The sequence below is a fragment of the Ascaphus truei genome, chromosome 1 (assembly GCF_040206685.1).
Source record: "Ascaphus truei isolate aAscTru1 chromosome 1, aAscTru1.hap1, whole genome shotgun sequence".
NCBI lineage: Eukaryota > Metazoa > Chordata > Amphibia > Anura > Ascaphidae > Ascaphus > Ascaphus truei.
The window spans coordinates 183,929,068-183,950,288 of NC_134483.1; the positions used below are offsets into that span (position 1 = coordinate 183,929,068).

A 21,221-nucleotide genomic window follows, 5' to 3' on the forward strand; every position below is an offset into this window, starting at 1 on the left:
TTTTTGTTTTTTGTTTTTGTTTTTTTAATAATAAATCGGTTCTGTACTATGAGAAAATATTTGTAGCATTTAAAAAAAAAAAGAAAAAAAAAAAGTTTAAGACATTTTTAATGTTTCTAATGTAGGAAGCATTTCCAAAGTGACAGCCCCTTCCCCTTCTGACAGGCTCTGGCTTGAGTCCCACCCTCTCTAGCAGTGCACCATCTGTATCTAGTAACTGCCCAGTCTATCATATTCCAGGCACTATATTGCCCACAATGCTGTGCAAGAACTGAATTAAATAACCCTGAGCAAGCGATCGATTACAGGAGAACGGATCGATCTGCAGCTTAGCTAATCACTTGTCAGTGTGCAGATTGTATTGATGCACATATTGAATGGGTGGGGGGGGGGGGGGGAGAATTTTTATTTTATTTTATATATAAACGGCAGCTTGAAATGCAGCTTTAAAGCAGCAACCCAGTCAACAAGATGAGTTTAACTTGTTTAATATTGTTTCTCCCCCCCTCCCCTCCCTGAGCAGGTCCTCAGATAGATATAAAAGAACTGGGCTCTGGGGAGAGCTTCATTTCAACCGCCTGTACATTTAACATTTCAAGCACTTACACCTCCTGAACAAAGTATCATATTTTATCTAAAAACAGCGTTAGAAAGGTTAAGATCTATTTAAAGTGTTAAAAACTAGTGACCAGTGTCGTGTGCTGTTTTAAAGGCGGCATGTGTTTTGTTTGATGCAATCTAAGGCCGCTAGTGCTGGTGACGGCAACGCGACCAATGACATCACCCGTCGCCACTGGCGAAAGCGGTAATTTGATTTTTTGGAGACGTCGCTGGCGCCACGGCCTGTGACATCACTAAAAGGAGGCAGGCCGCGAAATTTGATTGTCTCTAAACCAGTCATGTGGAGACTGTCTCTAAAAAAAATAAATCAAATTTACCCGACTTCAAAATTTTTGGTCGCTCCGTCGCCGTCACTATAAGCGCTTGTGATCGAGTAAATGTATTTGTTTCGGAGCGACGTCGCGTCGCAAGGCACTATAAGCACAGCCTAAGGGGGCGGCCCCAGTCACTTCCACAGCGCACGGCTCGGCGTGCGCTGTGCTATCAAGCCCCGCCCCCCCAGTCCCTACCTTGTCGCGCACCTTTCCCCAGCGGTGTGCGACAGGTTTTCAGGGAGGCAGGGGAATTTGAAATTAGCATCCGCGACGGAGGCGTGGCCACGCCCCCACCGGCGGTTCAGCCAATAAGGGCGAACCAGCCGCGGGACGCTATGGCCACGCCCCCGCAAACCCACAGCCACGCCCCATCCCGTCGTAAACCTTCCCTCTCCCCTCAGACCGCCTATCGCGGTGCAGCGCTGTGCACGCGCCGCCCCCCCGCCGGGCGCGCGTGCCACAGTGAAGACTGGGGACTCAGCCTAACACACTTGTTGGCAATCGGGGACTTGTTTTTGAGCACTAGGTTACCTGATTGAGGACTCAAAAATACTTTCTGTTTCTTTTTTTCATCTTGTACGGGTAGTACCTGCAAAAGACACCAACAAATTGCATTCAGTAGCTTCGCCCCAATGTAACACATCCTAGCAATAAGCAGACCATGACATACACAACTATTGTATTTGGCTTATTTAGAGTACGGTTACTGGAAATATTGGCTATAAGCATTTTGAAAACAAACTATAGGTAATGGTTTTATGAGCAGTGGTGGTAACCCAAAGCTATTGTAGTAATTTTAATATAAAGAGACCTTACAAAAGGCATACATATATTTTTTTTTTTTGAGGTGCCCCTTGAAGCAGCTTTGTTGGCTTCCTCCAGCATATCATTGTTGAATACATTTTGATTTCCTGGCTTTTTGCTGCTACTACTAATGCTGCTATTAAAGTAGTTATCCATCCACCTCACACATGCCTGAGTAAAGAAGACTGCAAATTTATTGCCGGTTGTAACCTGCATTATAGTAAAATGTTTGCTCTAAAGATGTAGTCTAACAAGAGGCTTCTGTTATACATTCAAGACAATTATTGCGTGAGAGTAGTCAGAGGTGAAGAAGAGTTCCTATTTTAAAAGGATTCAATGGCCTCGATTGACAACATGGTGCAAGCTTTAGTGCAAACGGCCAGGCTGTGTTCATGTCAAGGGGAGGATCACATAATAATAATAATAATAGCAGCATGTTCTTGTATAGCACTGCTAGTTTTACATAGCACTTTAGAGACATTTTGAAGACAGTCCCTGCCCTGTAGAGCTTACAATCTATGCTTTTGGTGCCTGAGGCACAGGGAGATAAAGTGACTTGCCTATGGTCACAAGGAGCCGACACCGGGAATCAGGTTCCCCTCAGTGCCAAAGTCGGTGTCTTTACTCACTGAGCCGCTCCTTCAGCCCATGGTATAGCTACTGACAATTTGTTAATTCTGACTTGGAGGAAACAGTGGTTTCCAACATTTTAGTTTGGAGGCACGTTTGAGAGTTTAAGTACACAAAATGCTTAGGTACATAACTACCGTTTACTCAAAACACTTGCACTACAAACATTCAACAGTTGATTCACCTATTTATCAGTGATTACCTGAATAAATTTGGCTTGATGTTTCAGAGGGCTGGCTGTAGAAGGAGATCCACACAGGATGTCTGATTTGGGGCTGCCTTCAGTTAAGCAAAGAGAAGTTATGTACACATTTAAAAATCTCTAAAGGATTCAGTAAAGACCTAAAACTACACCGTCACTCCCATCTGTAGTAATCTATCATGTCCACCTGCTGCTATCTGTGTAATGATTGACACAGCTCTCAATATTCTGGGTAAGCACACACATTAAAATGTCAAAATAATTATTCTTATTTACTTTAGGATGGTTAAGTAAAGTACATATGCCAATCAACTTCCAAAAGTTGAAAGCCTAAAAAAAAAAATACTTTATTTGGATTTCACCTATTTAACATTTAAAATTACATTTAAAAATCTGATTTTTTTTTTTGTTTCCATCTACAATGGGAACTCATCTTTGGGGTAGAGAACACAACCATGACTTATTTATCTAGATGCATACACCTTTCCATGTCTGTGCACTAGTTAGACAAGGTTGTGGGGAAATGAAAGTATTACCAGTGCCTGTGGAATTCACAATTCATGATTACAGAGGGGAAGGGGGGGGGGGGGGAGAAATAAAAATACAGAAAGTGGCCAGAGAAGAAAAACAAACAAACAGGATCAGATGTCTGCAGAAAAGTTTTAAATGGACCGTTGCTATGGGGACCCTGGACATTCCTTATTGATGAAAACCTCCAGTTGCGCCCCAAGCCTGCTGTCAGTCAGCCATAATCCCATAAAACTTCCTTGTATGGCCACACTTCCTCTGGTTCCTACATTACCAAGGTCTGGGAGATGTCTCAATTATCATGATCAAGTTCTTCCTGAAAATGCCTTCCATTTATTTTTTTCTACACCGAAATAAAATAGTTGCAAAATTGAGATATATAGATCTATCAAAAATATATACAGCTATACCACACGAGGTAATGCTTACACAGAATTCCAGGATAAATACTCTAATACATCAATAACCTAAACATTAACATATTAGACCTACTGTAGCCCTATCATCAGTTCAGTCGTTTAACTATCCGTTTAAGGTTAAACATTTGCCAAAATGTTCTTGCCCACTATTTCCAAAAGTACCTGCTGCCCCCTTGTAATGGGGACAATCCTTCTTGATGTGCCCTTCTCTCATGCAGATGAAGCAGCGTTTCTCTCTCGGGTCTTCTTGCCGCCTCCACTTCTCAGCGAGAGGCCTTGGTGTTTTTTCCCTGCAGGCCTCATATGCCCCTCTCCCTCCATGTCTGGGTCTTGGAGGAGTGCACTGCTGCTGCTTTCCCTCGATGGCCGAGCTTTCACTTTCCATGTTCTTATTCAGCACTTCTTTGTCCTCCATTTTCCTCTGTGGTCTTTTCTCTGGGTATCTTTGGTTCATAGAGTTTTCATGGTTTCGCCTTCTCACCCTGTATGGGGGAAAAAAATAAAAATAAATGTAGAACAGGTTACAAACTTCCAAAGACGTAAACAACAAAAAAAAAAGGATTATTGATTGCTGCTCCCATTAAAACATGCAAAGTGATGGACTAAAGGACCATGACACCTAATCCCATTTCTTTCAGACATACTGTAAAACTGCAGACTTAAGATTACAGCCTCATCAGTGGGTCTTGTGGGCATCTTTACTGCTGGGCTCTTACAGGGGAGTGTAGAAGAGTGTCAGCAGATTTTTTTGCTCTTCCAGGTATTTGTCACCATTCTTGTGTCCGAGTGTGTGACATCACAAGAACACTGGCAAGTACCAGGCAGTACAAGAGCATCCACCACAAGATGACCAGAGACATAGAGTCCCTTGAAAGAGCCCAGGAGTGAAAATACCCACATACTCACTGAAGAGTTCATCATATGATTATGTTTATGAGTGCAACCTTTGTTTTATTTATTCAGCCAATAAATATTGCACTACAAGGGCCACACTTCGTTTTAGGTTGTATTATTTTTAAATTAACTTTGTCCAGCTGGTCTCAGCTGTTTTGGAGGTTAGTGGCCCATGATCCCCAAGTTTTAAGCCCGCCCTTCCCCACTTTCTATATGTACAGGTCTTTTCATGCAGCTGGCTGTGACAGATCCAATGCAGATCATTCTTCCTGTAATTATACAGGTAAATAAGAATTTTAATCAGTTAGTGTTAAGACCTGTGATATCTGGTCATGCCTTGAAGTGGCTCGCAGGCTTATGATGCTTTAGCCAAAGGGTTAAACTAAATGATATTTTTTCAATTTATAGATATATGTAATTGACAGTGTATTTTTTTCATATTGGATGTAGCTCTGGGCTCCCTTTGTGTTTTGTTTTTTGTAGTATACAGTGCCACGCTCAGCAACACACACACACACACACACACACACACACACACACACACACACACACACACACACACACACACACACACACACACACACACACACACAGTTTTTGTGGTAATTTTGAAGGTTTATATGAGCTTACTGGGTATCTGTGTATTATTTTAAAATGTGACAGTTTCTAGAAATACATACATTTTCGTTAGTGGACATACGTTTCAATCTTTTACTTCCTGTCCAAATGTAAATTCAGCTGCAAACCTCCACAGGTGCTCAAACCTCCACAAAAAGTGTTGTTCGGAGTGCCGGATAATGCTTTTCTCCTACGGAGGACTTGGTATAAACGTGAAAGTTTCACGGTTATATCAAGTCCTTTGGACTGCTGGCTATTGCTTCTTTCATTCTAATGTAGATCCAAACATGGATCTTTCTCTCTCTCTCATTAAAAAACACAGGCACAAATTGTATTGTGCTACAATGCAAAAGTAGTAGATGATACAGGCATGTAGGATACAAGAGCCTCTCCAAGCTGCAGTGTTTGTTAAACGGCTTCTCCAGACTCCACGTGGAACTCCAGGACGCCGAGCTGATGTCTAACACGATCGCAGCTGCCTCCAGTCCTTTGCTCCCCGTCCTCCAGATCTCGCAAGAGCCGCAGAAGTGACATCACAGATTGTAGTCCGTTGGCGGGCAATGATAGGGAGCAGGCCAGCAATAATACACTATATGATTGTTATAATAATGCTATAATGCAGACTACTTGGAGATTCGATAGAAAGGCTATAACAGGTGTAATAGCCTCAGCCCTACGCGTTAAGTCTTGTAGCAAAGACTTCATCAGGGTTTACAATAATAACATTAGGATGCAGAGTGTATATATAGGTGAGCCTAACCATTGATGGGTTAATTGGCTAACCAATAGAAAATGCCACTGCAAAAAGATTTTATGAATATACATACAAATGAGATAACGTAACAACTTGAACCCATAATAGAAATATAAAATTCAGATCAACATAATTTTAATACAATATAATATAAAATAGAAATAAATAGTAGATAATAAAATCATTTAAAATAGGTAATGCACAGAATAACATATATAGGCAACATATGAATATAAGGAATGTGAGTATCAATGAGACAGGGCTAGGCAGAATTTATTATACCAGCATGATGAACATTGGAAATGGCAGATGACAGCTGCAAATATGAGTGTATTAATGAGACATAATATTCTCATTAAAATATTGCAGCAAAATTAAATGATGTAATTAATTGTAAAAAGGCACCTAAGTCTATACCTACATTGCTATAAAGTGGAACCAAAGTTTTAATAGTATGGATCCACTTAGTCGAGTTTGGAGATGGCATTTATATTGTCACCTCCTCTCCAATTTGGAAATAACTTATCTATTCCAATGCACAAAATGCCCGTGGGGTCATGGTTGTGTTGGTCGAAAAAGTGTCTGGACAGATTGTGTTGTAGAAATCCTTTTTGGATATTCATGAGATGTTCAGCAAAATATAGCTTCAGTTTTCTAGCAGTGCGCCCTATATATTGTTTTTTTATAGGGGCACTGTGTAAGATAGACAATATTAGTTGAATCAATTAATAAAATGTTTAATATTGTGATTAATTCCTGTATGAGTCGATGAAAACTCCTGACATGTTTAGAACCGTTAGGATCCAATTTACACACTTTAGGCATTCATAAAAGCCTTTAGTGTCCATAAACGTAACGGAGGATGTGACCTTATTAGAGGGTTTGAGGCAGCTAGGAGCAACACGTTTGTTTTTTTATAAAGGTATCTACTTTAGTAAACAATATTTTTGGAATTTGAGGAAGATGAGATTGAAGGATGGGGTCTTTTAGAACTAAATGCCAATGTTTTTTATACCTTTTTTAATTTTATGGGGCTAGTGGATTGTACTGTGTAATAAATGGAATGTTTAACTTATCTTCTAATTTGTCCGTATTATTTTATCAGTTTTTATTTAAGAAGATCCTTTCTATCCATTTTCTGTATTTTTGAATACGCTTGATCTAAGGTGGTTTTCTTATGCTTAATAACTTTAAATGAAAAAATTAGAAGTTCAGCTTGTTGTCATATACAGTACGCTGTTATTTGTACAATTATGCTTCAGCCTCCTTAGTTCCCCTTCAGGGATATTATCAAGCCAGGTATTAAAGTTACTGTCAGCCTCAATGCAATTGAGGCAACTTACCGGCTTATGATAGGATTTTGAACAGATATTACCATCTTCTGTATAGATAAGCAGGTCAAGAAATTCAATACTAATTGTGCTAAATTTAGAAGTGAAGTTTATAAGTGTTGTGGTTAATATAATTATTGAATAATGTGTCAGAATCATCCTTCCAAATAAAAAAATATATCATCCACAAAATGTGTCCATAGTACCAGGTTTGCACCGAACTTATGCTGGGACCAGATGTTTTGATCCTCCCACATCCCCATAAGGAGGTTAGCATAGCTTGGCGCAAACCTGGCACCCATGGCAGTGCCCTAAATCTGCAAAAACAATGCCTCAATAAACCAAAAAATATTAAAAAATATGCGTTAAAGTGAATAGAATAAGAGAAACTAAGAATTCAATATGTGCTCCAGTGTACAAACCCTCTTGTTCCAAAAAATAATTTGACAGCTAGACAACTGTGTGTGATCTATTACAGTGTATAAAGTGACATCACGAGTGACTAAATAATATTGATCAGACCAAACAACATCTTTTAATAGATTCAAAATGTGAGTGGTGTCTTTTAAATGTGACTTAAGTTTGTTTCTTGACTGGCTTCTGCAAGAAAAAAAAATCTAAATAAACTGACAAATGAGAAGTAAAAGATTGAACACCAGAAATAATAGGTCTGCTGGTAGGGTTTAATGGATCATGTGTAAATATTAAAAAAAACATACTTTACCCATTTCTTTATTATGTATAAATTTGAATTCTTCTTTAGCAATACATTTCTTTTTCAGTCCTATAGTAAGGAGATTTTCTAACTCATACAGGAAATCCTCTGTGGGATTACTACGGAGTCTTGAATGAGTGGCTATATCATTCAGCAGTCTAAGGGGTTCTTTGATATAACTTTCCTCATCAAGGATCACCAATCCCCCACCCTTATCTGCAGCTTTTAGAACTATCGTATTATCTTCTTTTAATTGTTTGATAGCTAAATATTGCTTTTCATTAAGGTTTTTCTTTATACAACAGTTTTGCTAAACCGATTTGTCCAGATCATCTTGTACTAATTTTTCGAACATATCCAAACAACCACCCTTTAGGAAACGTGGATACAATTGTGATTTAAAAAAAAAAAAAAAAAAAAGGGGTTTGTGGCACTTTATGATATATGTACCTGCTGTATTAAGAAATATTTTTTTTAAAGACAGGTTTCCAACAAATTTCCCCAAATCTATGTAAGTATTAAATGTATTCATTCGATTAGAGGAGCAAACGAAAGAACCTTATTTAAGACTTCTATTTGTTCTATATCGTTTACTTGGTTACCTCACTATTAGTTAAATACTGCTGTGTTCCTGATACTATGATCTGGCTACACCCATTGCCTTAACTATATTTGTGTGTGCATTTATGAGTGCGTGTATATATATCTATAAACTGTATATCTATACACACACACACACACACACACACACACACACACACACACACACACACACACACACAGGAAAAGGCACAAAATCATGACTGTACACTTGTGCCAAAGTTCATATCTGGTTCAAACAATGAAACAAACGGTGCACACTGTGCAACAAAAGCTATTGCTTACTTTCTCCTCAAAGGGCAGTCTTTCATGAAGTGACCGATTTTACCGCAAATGCGACAGCATCTGTCATTGGGAGCAAGTTCACCTTCAGTCAACATTTCTGGATCAAAGAAATATTCCTACAGAAAAAAATAAATTAATTAACTTTAAAAAAAAAAAGGAGCAAGGGTGGTCAGTATTTTCTGTGTTCCTGCACAAACTAGAGTCACACAAAATTATTATTTTTAAACGTGGCGACAGCCATTAACTACTAGCGAATTGTTTACACCTGCATTTCCCCAAGGGGCATTATATCATTGGAACATGCCAGTTTGTGGGCAAAAAAAAAAGTTACGTCTCTACCAGGCTCATTATATTAGATTGTAAACTCTATGGATCAGGTATTCCGGAATATTTACTTCTTTGGCATTTAAATGTCATCACCAAACTGGTATTGTACTAGAATTTCATTTGAATGGGAGATGCTAATTCTGCAGTGCTGCTGTATACATGGCAGCCCACATGTAAATTAAGATCTATGCATGGTTATGTGCGGTCTCCAGAATTGTCTTGTTGTTGCTAGGTTACCTGTTGCCATCAGCAACTACCCTGCACAGATCCCCACGGTTTTGGTATGTTCCTCCCTCCCTACCACTTGGTATAGTCCTGCCCTGTTTCCTTCTTGGCCAGCCCTGCAGTGTTTCCTTTTCAAAGCATGCAGTCAGTGAAGTGGTCCCCAACTGCTCTCCCTGTCATAATATTGTTTTTCCACCTTCGCCTAATGTATGCATCCCCAAAGTTTTCTATTCATTTTCGGTTTGTGCTTGTGAATAAAGTTCATCACAAATTCAAGGACGACTCATTTCTGCATGAGGGGGATAAGTTTGTCTGTCAAAGTGCACTGAGCCCCAGGAAGCATAGGGCAGAACAAGTTAGTCACACAGATACATGCTAATCCCCTTTGTATCCCAACCCAAAATGTTTTTCGTTATTTTTCTGCCGGTCTTGACGCACAACCCCTCCTTCCCCCCCCGAAAATTATGGCTATCAGGACTAAAAACATAGCCACTGGGTCACCAACAGAAAGCCGCAACATTTTCTCCTGATGCTTTCTATTAGCTGCATCAGCAAGCTGAGCCCGTCGCCATTTTGTGTCTGGTGGGCAGATATTTGATAAATTTGTGCTAAAAAGGACAGCAAATACAAATACCACTTGTATGCACATTCACATGTCTGATAGGACGGCAACACTGCTTTTCCCCCATTATCTCCAGCAAACAGTGCTTCCACTGCAGCCAGGGATTCTGGGTAATGACATGCAAATCAGCACACTGTGCTAAAATGAACATTTTCAATTACGCACTGTATAAAAACATTGCCATAAGGACTCGGAGAAGTCACTTTATTAACCACAAACTTAATTTGGCATTCTTATTTCTGTTGTGCCAAGGCCTGTTGTCTTTTTGGCACGGATCATGTTATGCAAGGTCTTCCCTTACTGAAGCCAGGGGCATTTACACAAGCTGTACCATGTCCCTACTTCACTAAAAACCATTAGAAACAAAATCGAACTGTTAACAGTCGGTTGCTTGACGGTATGAAAAGGGTACTGCAGTTATGTATTCTGTCTGCATTTTATTCACCAAATCCCACTGATCTAGGAGCAGATTATACCTCTTCCATTTTTTACATTTAATTTAATTATTAGAGGTGATGGCATATTAAACATACATTGGAGTTGTAATTAAGTCGTCAGACAGTAACCACCTAAAGAAGGCCATAAACTACCACATTAAACCTTAATTCACGGCATTACCATTTTGGTTGGGTATTCCTTAGGAAATCCTTTAACAGGGGTGCCAAACACTCGCCTTCCGTTGATAAAAGCCTTCATTATAAAATTTGTCACTAAAAGAGCAAAAAGAAATGGTAAGAAATAGCTATTATAAACCGAACAGCTGTAAACTAAACAACCAAAAAAAAAAACATATCAAATAAAATACGTTTATAAACTTACTTTTTCTTGATAGCCCGGCTCCAAGGTTGTGGTTCAAATCAAAAGGATCTAAATAAATGTAAAAATAGAAGAAAGAAATTATAATTATGGAGTCACCTTTAGAATTCAAATAGACCTGTTCCTAGATGGCTAATAGTTTCAATAAAAATGCAATGCAGCAGATGAAAATTCATCTGCTATCTTTATTCAATGACAACACAGATTTAGCATGACAGAGTTGCCATAGGATTCAATGGCAGTGTTGATACAGAATATGACCACATTTGTTACCCTCCTAACACACCAAAAGCAAACAATGAAGCTTGATACATCTGCACATGTATCATCATATTCAATATATAATATACAGCTCAGGTTATGTTCTCCAACATAGAATTTGAAGCAGATAAGATCCACTTGGCCCATTGCGTCTACCCATTTTGCCATCTACTGTAAAACCTTGAGACTATTTGACACTGGGCTCTCTTTCATATATAGGATAGCCTTATGTCTAATCAAAGCAGGTTTGAATTCCCTTACTTTATTAGCCCCTACAGCATCTGTTGGGAGGATATTCCACATATCTAGCAGTTTTTAGGTGAAGTAGTAGTTACTCACATTTCCCCTTAACCTGCCACCCTCCAGCTTCAGAGAATTACTTTGTTATAGCACTTCTTTCTTTGGAATACGCTTGCCTCTGTACTTTGTTGAATCCCTTTATATATTTGAACATGTCGATCATATCCCCCCCCCCTCTCCCCTCTCCCTTCCATGCGGTACATATCAAGGTCCTGTAGTATTTCCTGCTTTCCTGATAAGACATGCTGTAGATCAGGCCTGCACAACGTGTAAAGTGAGAAGGGTCGAAATGCTCCAAGGAAAACAGATTCGGGCCGCACGGGTAAGACAGCATTTATTAAAAAATAATACATTTATTTACGATGTTTACTTGAAGCCCCCCCCCCCCAGCTCATTTCAGCAGCCCCCCCTCCAGCCCATTTCAGCAGCCCCCCCCAGCCCATTTCAGCAGCCCCCCCCAGCCAATTTCAGCAGCCCACCCTCCAGCCCATTTCAGAAGCCCCCCCCAGCCCATTTCAGCAGCCCCCCCAGCCCATTTCAGCAGCCCCCTCCCCCCAGTCCATTTCAGCAGCCCCCTCCCCCCAGTCCATTTCAGCAGCCCCCCCCAGCCCATTTCAGCAGCCCCCCCCAGCCCATTTCAGCAGCTCCCCCAGCCCATTTCAGCAGCTCCACCAGCCCATTTCAGCAGCTCCACCAGCCCATTTCAGCAGCTCCACCAGCCCATTTCAGCAGCTCCCCCAGCCCATTTCAGCAGTAGTTGAATGAACTACCCCCCCCCCATCCCCATGCTTACCTGATGGTGGCGTCGGCAGCAGAGGTGGCGGCGGCAGGGTGAAGCGCGAGGGAAGCGCGCTCTGGCAGCAGACCCCAGAAGTTGCGGGTCGCTGTACACGCGTCACCCTGCTGGAGCAGGCTCAGGGGGGAGGGGGGGATTGAGTGCGCAGTCACACTTCTGCTGGAGTACAGGATGGGGGGAGAGCGCGCACACACTACTGCTGGAGCACGGGAGGGGGGTGGGGGGTGGGAAGAGCGCGCAGTCACACTACTGCTGCAGCGCACTCCTTTCCCTACCAGGGAAGGTGGGGGGTGGGTCCGTCGCGGGCCACTCAGGGTGTAAATTAACAGATTGCTACTTTACATATAAACCTTATTTATGTGAAGTTCATTATAGTCATGACTTGGTAAAGCAGATTTCACCACAACCTTGAATACAAATGTGTGGGCTTTGCTTACGGCATGTAATTAAATAGCTACAATACCAATACGAACACTTCTTACATACCTTCAATGACTATATACTTGGATGTCCACTGTTTTTTAAAGGTTGTCAGCAGATTTTTCCTTCTTATGCAGATGACATGTTCTTTAAAATCAAAGTCTTCTGTGTAATAGCGGAGTAGACCCAGCCACAGCTCGCCGACTGACTCCTTGTTTTTACCGTAATCTGCCCAATGAGTTGCCTGAAGTAAAAAAGGAAGTTGCAAAAATCTAATGCAGAAATTCTAATGCTATTTCATCAAAAGGATATGCTTGATATAAACTATTACCACCAGCTAAACCTCAAGCTGAAGCATGTGTGGCATATGGACTATTTTGTGGTTTTTATTTATATATATTCCCTTCTAAATGCACGTAAAACAAATATTTTTATATGTCGAACAAACAAGAATGAACATTACACAAAATACCCGAATAGTGAATGTTGCGGTCATTAAATGCAGAATGCTGACTTTCAAATCGGGTAACAATGATTTACACTTGAACACAAAGTTCTGCTTTAAGTCATTTAAACTATTTAGTTTGATACATAGTGAAATAAAAGACCCATCTTCAAGGTGGTCTTGAACCACAGATGTTAACAATTCATTATAAATACAACAGAAATATGACAGAATTACTAGAATAAAGATGCACCCTTCTCATATAAAAACAAAACAATGCAATAAATCGGGCGGGCAATCTTTTGTATAGCGTTTTCTGTGGGTCCTGCTTAATAACACCCCTCCCAGTTTCAGAATCTTACAGCATTAAAGGGAACAACCTCTTCTACACTCTTGTGTATTTTAAGGATTTCTAAACAAGTCTCTAACATTACGCTGTGGCAACTACAGTATACATTAGTAGCACACCAGAGACCAAAAGTATGCAACACAAATAATAGGGGTTTATATAGATTCTAATGGAAAAAATACTTACCAACTCGTCCAGTTTGCCAAAAAAATAAACGCTCCAGCCATCAACAAGAATGTCAGGCCTCTTATGGTCTTCGTAGAGCTAGAGTAAAGAGATGCACTTTGCTTGTTAACTTTACTGAGATGAAAGTACAATGTACTGATGGATTAGATCACTTATTGGGCTGAAAATACATTTGGTACAGTATTTACACATCCTGGCTTCCTAATAGTTTGAATTACTGGGTTTATGATTAGAAGCGCATATATCAATATACCAACAAACCCAGCCAGGCTATGTTTCTGTTCACACCAATACCCATTCTTTCATTTCCCCAGCCGTTATCCCATAAAGGTCCAAGGGTTATTTCTGCACACACCTCTTGTAGAACAGGGATGACTGGTGGGTTTCTCTGTTGAAGATAGTAAAGCACCATAAGGGTATATGCATATGAAGAGAGACTGCCTCGGGAAGCATCTCCGATGTCGCACATCTTTGGAAGAAAAACACATTTGTAAAAGCAGAGTCACAAAAAATATATATATATATATATATATATATATATATATATATTTAAACAGTAATCTCCGCAGTGTCTTCATATTTCCAGATTTTGTATAATTTTTTTAAACAAACGTTACCTTGGTAAAAACTTTCATGGTGTAACAAAGGTGCTTGACTCTTGGGTCAATGGCAGCATAGGATGCTAAAAGTCGAGTGTTTTGGAGAGCCTAGAAATATATAAAGAAACTAAAAATCCTCGCATTTAAATTAATTTCTATACAAGAAAACAGCACACACCCCCGTAAAGAGAAACAGTGCAGTCCAACCTGTCGCACAATCACAATGGAGTCACTTCAGTTTAGGCTCTTGCTTGGTTTGTTATGCAACCAAGAAACAAAAAAATAAAAAATATGACATCGCCAAGGGGGGATTGAACCCCTTCATCAGGTACGGGTCTTGGCAAGATGCCAAACTGTTGGTGGGCAACAGGCAGCCCTTGGTGGCTTTACCCCGAGCCCCTCAACCTCTGACCACCTATGCAGCCGCTCTCCCTCACTTCCCAGTGCAGTGGGGTGGAGATATTGCTGGTGTGGATTGTAGCTTCCCACTACTCATGCTGCCCAATGACAGTGCTAATCCCTAGTTTTCAGTATAATAGGAATAGGACAATATTCAGTGTGCCAGCATTAAGAAGCTGATTGGAGGGGGCAGGGAGAAGCTCCTATCCACTGGTGCAACGTCCGTGCCTGTGACACACGCTAGCTAAACTGAAGTGACTGCGATGGGTTGGACTGAACGGGTTCCTGTAGATTATGGTGTTGACTCGAGAAATACTTACACAGACCCAAAACACCACCACCGTTATAAAAGGTTACTCTAAACGAGGAGAAGTACCTTCTATTTCTCTACTTGACTGAAAAGAGAAGCAAAATGTTTTGACTATGCACTGGGCCTTAAGGATTTTATTTCCGTTTAGCTAGCAGTTGCCGTTGTCAATGCATTTGATACATTTTCCTGCACAATTAGAACTGGTAAAAGTTATCACTGGTTATGGATTCCCAGTATTATCAGCACAGGTTATATACGTGTGTATTTCTACTTGGAATTTAATTTCCATGTATGAATGTAAAAAAAAGAATAACATTCTGTTAAACTGATACCTACAATATGTACAAATGTTAATTTATGAAAATTCAGTGCAATGTTTATTTCCCCTTGTGTTTTTTGAAGTATGAATTTTGGTTATGTGTCTCTATATGCCCTGTACCTTTACATACAGCCACAATGTAGCTACAGAACTGAGTAACACGATCAGAAAAATTGTCAGCAATATAGTACATCAGCTATTTGTCCTGGGTCAATATTTTGTGGCGACTGTACTTTCTGATAGTCCTGGTGTAGCTATTTTTTATTATTGCATTTTTATTTTATAGCTATTTTGATATATAGCTTGTTTACACACCAGGCTGTTTGTCATAGCTAAGACTTCTTGCATGACCTCGGGTCACATTGCTGGACAAAGTATCCTTACCAGTGTGTTGTACAAGCTAATGTCTCCTTCGAGGCCACTTCGTGCATGGTAGAATTTAACAATGGGCACTTTTGCAGTCGTAATGGACAAAACGTTCCTTAATCCTAGAAAAATATTTTAAAAATGTTTACATGCACACTTAAGTTTTAGTCCCATTTATCCCTCTATATTCAGATATCAATGCACTGAATATGCATGTCAGACAAACTGTCACACAAATGTAAAAAAGCTAGGTAAAGATAGGCTTGTGTGCCTATATCAGGTGTGGCAACTCCAGTCCTCAAGGGCCAAACAAACTCCCTGGAACAAACTCCCAAATTTCTGTGATTTTGAGATTTAAAGCATTTCCTGTTTAAAAAGCAAACAAATAGCTTCCTCTTTTATACTGTTTTTAAAAGTGCAACTCAGGCTATTGCAGATTATTTTGTCGGCATATATTTTCATAGTTTTTAATAATGAAGAGATTATGAAAATATGGAAGGAAAAAATACAAAAAATACCCAGTGTAGACAGTTCCGAAAAGTTACAGATCTATGTTTTGATACATAAATTAAATAATTTACACAGTACCTTGATGTTTTCTTAGAAGTCTTGCTAAATCTTCAATAGTCCTTATGCAATCCAGTCCCTATAAAATTCACATAATACATTGATTATTATTGCAGGAAAAGCAAACACCAATAGATTACAGTACATACTGTAAAATAGCGATCTTTAATATCACAAATCAGATTGTTTGACAGAAGTTTTTTTTTATTTTTTTGGGGAACAGAATCAGTGAAGATCTGTAATCTTATTTCTATTTCCACCAACAAAATGACTCCCTTGGGAAATGTAAAAGGCCACAAAATATTGTATATCAAGTGATTCTATTGAATCACTTGAATACAAGTGTTTGCTGACGTTTGTTATTACCTCCGCAGTTTCAAGGCCATCAATTGTCATGCAGATGTCAAGGTCACTCTGTTTAAACCCGAAGCCGTTTTTTGAAGAACCAAACAAACTGAGCCTGGCTCCTGTAAGAGAGGGATGAGAAAGTTAAGTTACCCATAAGGACCATAGAGATCTAATGTAACAACTACTTTTTATGCTTTTTATTTTCAGCATAAACCTCTGGTGTAAACATACAAAAATATTCACTTAGAGAAACGGCAGGGGAATTTTATTTTTTATTTTTTAACTTTTCTCCCCATTGTTTTGATTTAGATTTTATTAATTTAATATTGATAAATATTTCAATAATATAACAATTTGTTGTATCGTAAACCAAAATATATCCTATTTATTGATGTAATTATTTAAGTCTAATGCTTGCTGTTATGACATTTATAAAATGTTAAGAATGCGCCACAAGGGGGGCGCGTGTGTGACATCAATGCGGGTGCACGCAGGCTAAGGAAGCTCCGTGCACCCCACTGAGAATCCACAATAAAATCCCCCGATAGCTGCCGCGCTCAGCCCCGTGGGACGTCCAATGGACCTGGGGAGCCAAAGGATATATTCTCCAGGAAGGTGCCAAGGCCGGGTACCCCGGATCTCTCCCGCTTCGGTCGCGGGTATTTACGAATTCGGCATGTCCCTGAGTCGGTGTCCGCGGAAGCCCTCCAGCCATATCTTAAAAGACTGTTTACGTCAATTGACCCTCAGCTGCAAGATAGCGATCTTACAATGAACAGAGCCCATAGAGCCTTGGGACCAGGATCTGATGACCCCAAGAGAAGCAGAGATGTGGTCCTAAGGCTCCACCAATATGCAACCAAGGAAAGGATTATAAAAGGCTGCAGAAATAGAGGCTCAATAGAATTTGAAAACCGCTCCATCCAGATTTTCCAGAATGACAATTCAGAGGAGAGGGTCTGATCGGTGACAGCTGTATTCCAGGAAAAGTGTATTCAATACCGATGGGCCTTTCCATTCCGCCTTTTAGTCAACCACGATGGCAGAGATCTCTGTCCGGTACCCCGAAGAATCAGCAGCTTTCCTCTCGGCGTTGGACCTGACCCCCAAGGATAGATCCAGTCAACGACAAAGACCTCAGGGGGACGACACAGATGACAATGGATCGGCTGAGGGTGCAGTTGCTCGGAGATAAAAGACCAAAGTCCATCTGTGACTGAGAATGAATTTGAGAATGAAAGGTTTTGTTGAATCTTTTTGTTGTGGTTCTCTAGAACTTTGGAAGATTTAACCGGCATCCACTGTTTTCTCCAATCATCGATCCGTCTACATATGATGACTATGAGAAATCTACACTGGGCCTATAACTGTGCTTGCTCCCCCTTTGTGTCTTTTCTTCCCCTTGTTTTTCCCCCTTTTGGTTTTATTCCTTATAACCTTGGTAGGTACTGTTTCACCAGAGGCTTGGAATTGACCTTCTATATCTTGGAAGCCGTTCTGCTGATCGGTGGAATAAAAACGACAATCGTGGCGTATACGAGCCCTGGCCTCGGCTAGGTTGCAGGTATGCTTGGGGGATTGAGAATAGAGGAAGGCGGGGTGTGTGGGGTAGGAAGAAGCCCTGTATGCCCGACGTCAGGCCGCCACCAGTAGGGCCATATGCCCGCCAGGCCAAGTAGGGCCTGGCCGCAAACTACGGATGATTGGCTGATTACGCTCATCTTTCTTTGTAGTTTAATTTTTGTTTTTGGTGTTTTTTCTTTTGTTCCTATCAGGATCAGGGTTTTGAACCCTGGAGACGGAGATGGATTCTCGAGATGGGAGATCTATTGGAAAAAGACAAGCTGATGTCTTTTGAAGAACTGACTCGAAAATATGGCCAGGTACGACATTTTGTTTGACAGGATTTTATGGGGAGGAATTCCCCGGATACACACGATTCGAAGACTTATGCAAACCAAAAAAATACCAAAAAGGGTCTGATCTCATCTCTCTACCAGGGCTTAACTCCCCCAAAAAGGATACCCTGGACCATAAATATATGGATCAATGGGCCCTGGACATCCAGACTGAAATAACAAGAGGACTGGGAAGATATTTGGGACAATGTAGGCAAAACCTCTATATGTACAGTAATGAAGCAGAATAATTCTAAAATGTTGCTGCATTGGTATTACACCCCCAAGGAGGCTAAAGCAAATGTCCCCGGAAGTTACTGATAGATGCTGGAGGGGTTGTGGACAGATAGGGGATCTAGCACATATTTGGTGGTTTTGTCCAGTTATCCAGACATATTGGAGGACAGTTTTGAAATTAATAGAAGAGGTGACGGGGATTAAGATGCCACTAGACCCAGTCTTAATTATCCTGGCTAAACCCATGGAAGATGTGAACCACTATACAGTTAAACTGATTACACATCTTTTAACGATGGCTAGATGCGCTGTAGTAGCAGCGTGGAAGAAAATGCTTCCGCTCCCCAGAAGAGATAATTAGAAGGGTTAATGATGGCCAACTAATGGAGACACCCCTCATTTCTGAATCATACCACACGAAAGTTTGTTAGAGTATGGGAACCTTGGGATGCGGGTTAGGATATGATTGTAATAGAAATTAGGATTTGGGAGTAAGGATAATATGATATGTGGATTATAATACAATGTATATGATGTAATGTGATTGTTGAGGACTGTAGAATTTACTACAAAATGGTTGTTCCCCATCCCCCTTTCTGTACCCCTCCCCATTTATATTTGAAACATTCAATAAAAATATAAGTTTTAAAAAAAAAATGGGCCACCAGCAGTGCCAACTTTCTTGGGCACCCTTAACCTGTCAAACATCTTAGCCATTATTTTTACAAACCCGATTTTACATATCCTAACAAAATTAATGTTCATACGGTGGATAGGTGAGAGTTAGAGGCATGATGTGCATTGTATGTTGTAGAGACCCAAGTCAACATTCACACCTATCGATATCAGTGCGAATATTGTACAGTTAGTAACCAAGGATCTCGAGAGACTTTCTGAATCACCACCTTGGTAAAGATGAACAGAATGCTCTTAAAGAGTTGCAGGAAAATGTAGACATCAAGCCCACAGACAGACCAAGGAGGCAATGTGGTGATCCTTAGAGAGGTTTATGTAAAGGAAAATTAGACTATTGGCAGATCATAACGGTTATAAAATTTGACAATGATCAGACTCTCCAGTTTAGGAATGATCTCATTACGTTGAGGGAAGGTATCAATAATAGGTTTCTCTCCGAGCAGGAATACACTTTAATACTAGGAGAAAATCCCAAGGGTTAGCTACCTTCTATATCCTTCCGACGCATCACAAATGCAAAATTCCACCCCAGGACACCCCATAGTATCAGGCATAAGTAACCTTGCCGAATCAGCTAGTAACTACAGCTCAACGCGGTCCTCGGGGGCCACCCGATCCAACCGGGGTCGTGCTAATTTTTTTTTTAAATGGCTGCCGCGCGCCCAATCGGGAGGAGGAGGCAGGAGTGAGGCGCCGGCAGCCCCAGCACTTCCCCAGCAGCCCCACACGACCCCCCAACAGCTCCACCACAGGTAGGGGTGTGTGTGTGTTTATGTATATAGTTTGGCAAAAAATAAATAAATAGTCGAGGTCCACACTCAAACCGCGTTATAAGCGGATCCGCGTTATAGCAGATCGCACGCTAACGGGGTTGAGCTGTATATTGATGACATTTGTTTCAACACTGCCCTCATGCCTACAGGACATTAAGGATGTTCTTAGGAGACTAAGGCACTACAGTGGATGACTAAACCCTACTAGTAGGACTAAATGTTGAAGCCCTCTATACAAGCATTCCACATACTGTAGGTACGGGGGTGGGGGGAAGAGAGGCGGAGAGAGAGAAAAAGTAGCTCACTGCGCAAGATCCAAAAGTATTGATCCCATAGCTCATGACTACTTTGAAAAAAAAATAAAAAATCAAGAGCTGCATTGCAAACAAAAAAAAAGTATTTTCTCTTCAACAACTATATTTATCACCAAAGTCCAAGGTACCACAATGTGCACCTCCTCAACTTCCACAATGCCAACCTCTATCTTGGCTGGTGGGAGGAGACAACTGTGAGAAAATGGTCAAATATACAGAGCACATAGAACGCTGGGGTCGCAATATATTGACTATGTTCTGGTACTGTGGCGACAGTCAAGCGATCTTTTAGTCGACTTAATCACCACACACACAATCATAATTTAAAAATTAACCTTTGAGATCAATACAACTTCCTTCAATTTCCTAGACCATACCATTTTTAAAGATATGAATGGGGATTTGGTCACCACGCCCTTTGGGGAAAGCATGGCAACTAACAGCCTGCTTCAGGCAGATGCACACCATCCACAGCATCTGGTACACAATGTACCTCTTGGACAGTTCCTGAGGATCCGCAGGAACTGCTCATTGGATAATGAATTTCAAATTCAGCCCCCTGCAATGACTTCTTGATTCATCATATGAGGTTACAGTAAAACTTGCATTAGAAGGGCCTACAATAGGTCATGGCACACCAACCGCTGTGATCTATTAACTTCCAAGCCCACCAAGACTGGGGAACTCAAATTGATCAGATTCGTAAGAACTTTCAATAGCCAGTGAAATAATATTCTCAAGAGACATTGGCACATCCTACTGGAGGAGTGTTTGAAGGGTGTTCTTATATCTGTACCTGCTGTAGTGAGTCGCAGGGCAAGGAATATTAAGGATAATCTAGTTCATAGCCACTACCATGAATCCAGACGTGGATGCCTCAAACTCACAAGGGCAGTTCCTATGTGGAAAATGCAAAACCTGCGAACACATACC

At 40.6% G+C, this 21,221-nt stretch overlaps 1 protein-coding gene across 1 annotated transcript in view; it reads right to left on the minus strand.

Annotated features, from left to right (window-relative positions):
• Window positions 1-21,221, minus strand: part of TUT7 (terminal uridylyl transferase 7) — a 64,173-nt gene that overhangs the window by 2,935 nt on the left and 40,017 nt on the right. The window contains exons 16-28 of the mRNA XM_075599034.1: window positions 16,389-16,489; window positions 16,044-16,101; window positions 15,474-15,577; window positions 14,080-14,169; window positions 13,818-13,931; window positions 13,463-13,540; window positions 12,549-12,726; window positions 10,709-10,756; window positions 10,508-10,599; window positions 8,716-8,831; window positions 3,681-4,000; window positions 2,572-2,648; window positions 1,467-1,524 (exon numbers count right to left, since the gene is read on the minus strand). Of these exons, the coding sequence (XP_075455149.1) occupies window positions 1,467-1,524; window positions 2,572-2,648; window positions 3,681-4,000; window positions 8,716-8,831; window positions 10,508-10,599; window positions 10,709-10,756; window positions 12,549-12,726; window positions 13,463-13,540; window positions 13,818-13,931; window positions 14,080-14,169; window positions 15,474-15,577; window positions 16,044-16,101; window positions 16,389-16,489 (1,434 nt within the window). The remainder of the gene's footprint in view (window positions 1-1,466; window positions 1,525-2,571; window positions 2,649-3,680; window positions 4,001-8,715; window positions 8,832-10,507; window positions 10,600-10,708; window positions 10,757-12,548; window positions 12,727-13,462; window positions 13,541-13,817; window positions 13,932-14,079; window positions 14,170-15,473; window positions 15,578-16,043; window positions 16,102-16,388; window positions 16,490-21,221) is intronic.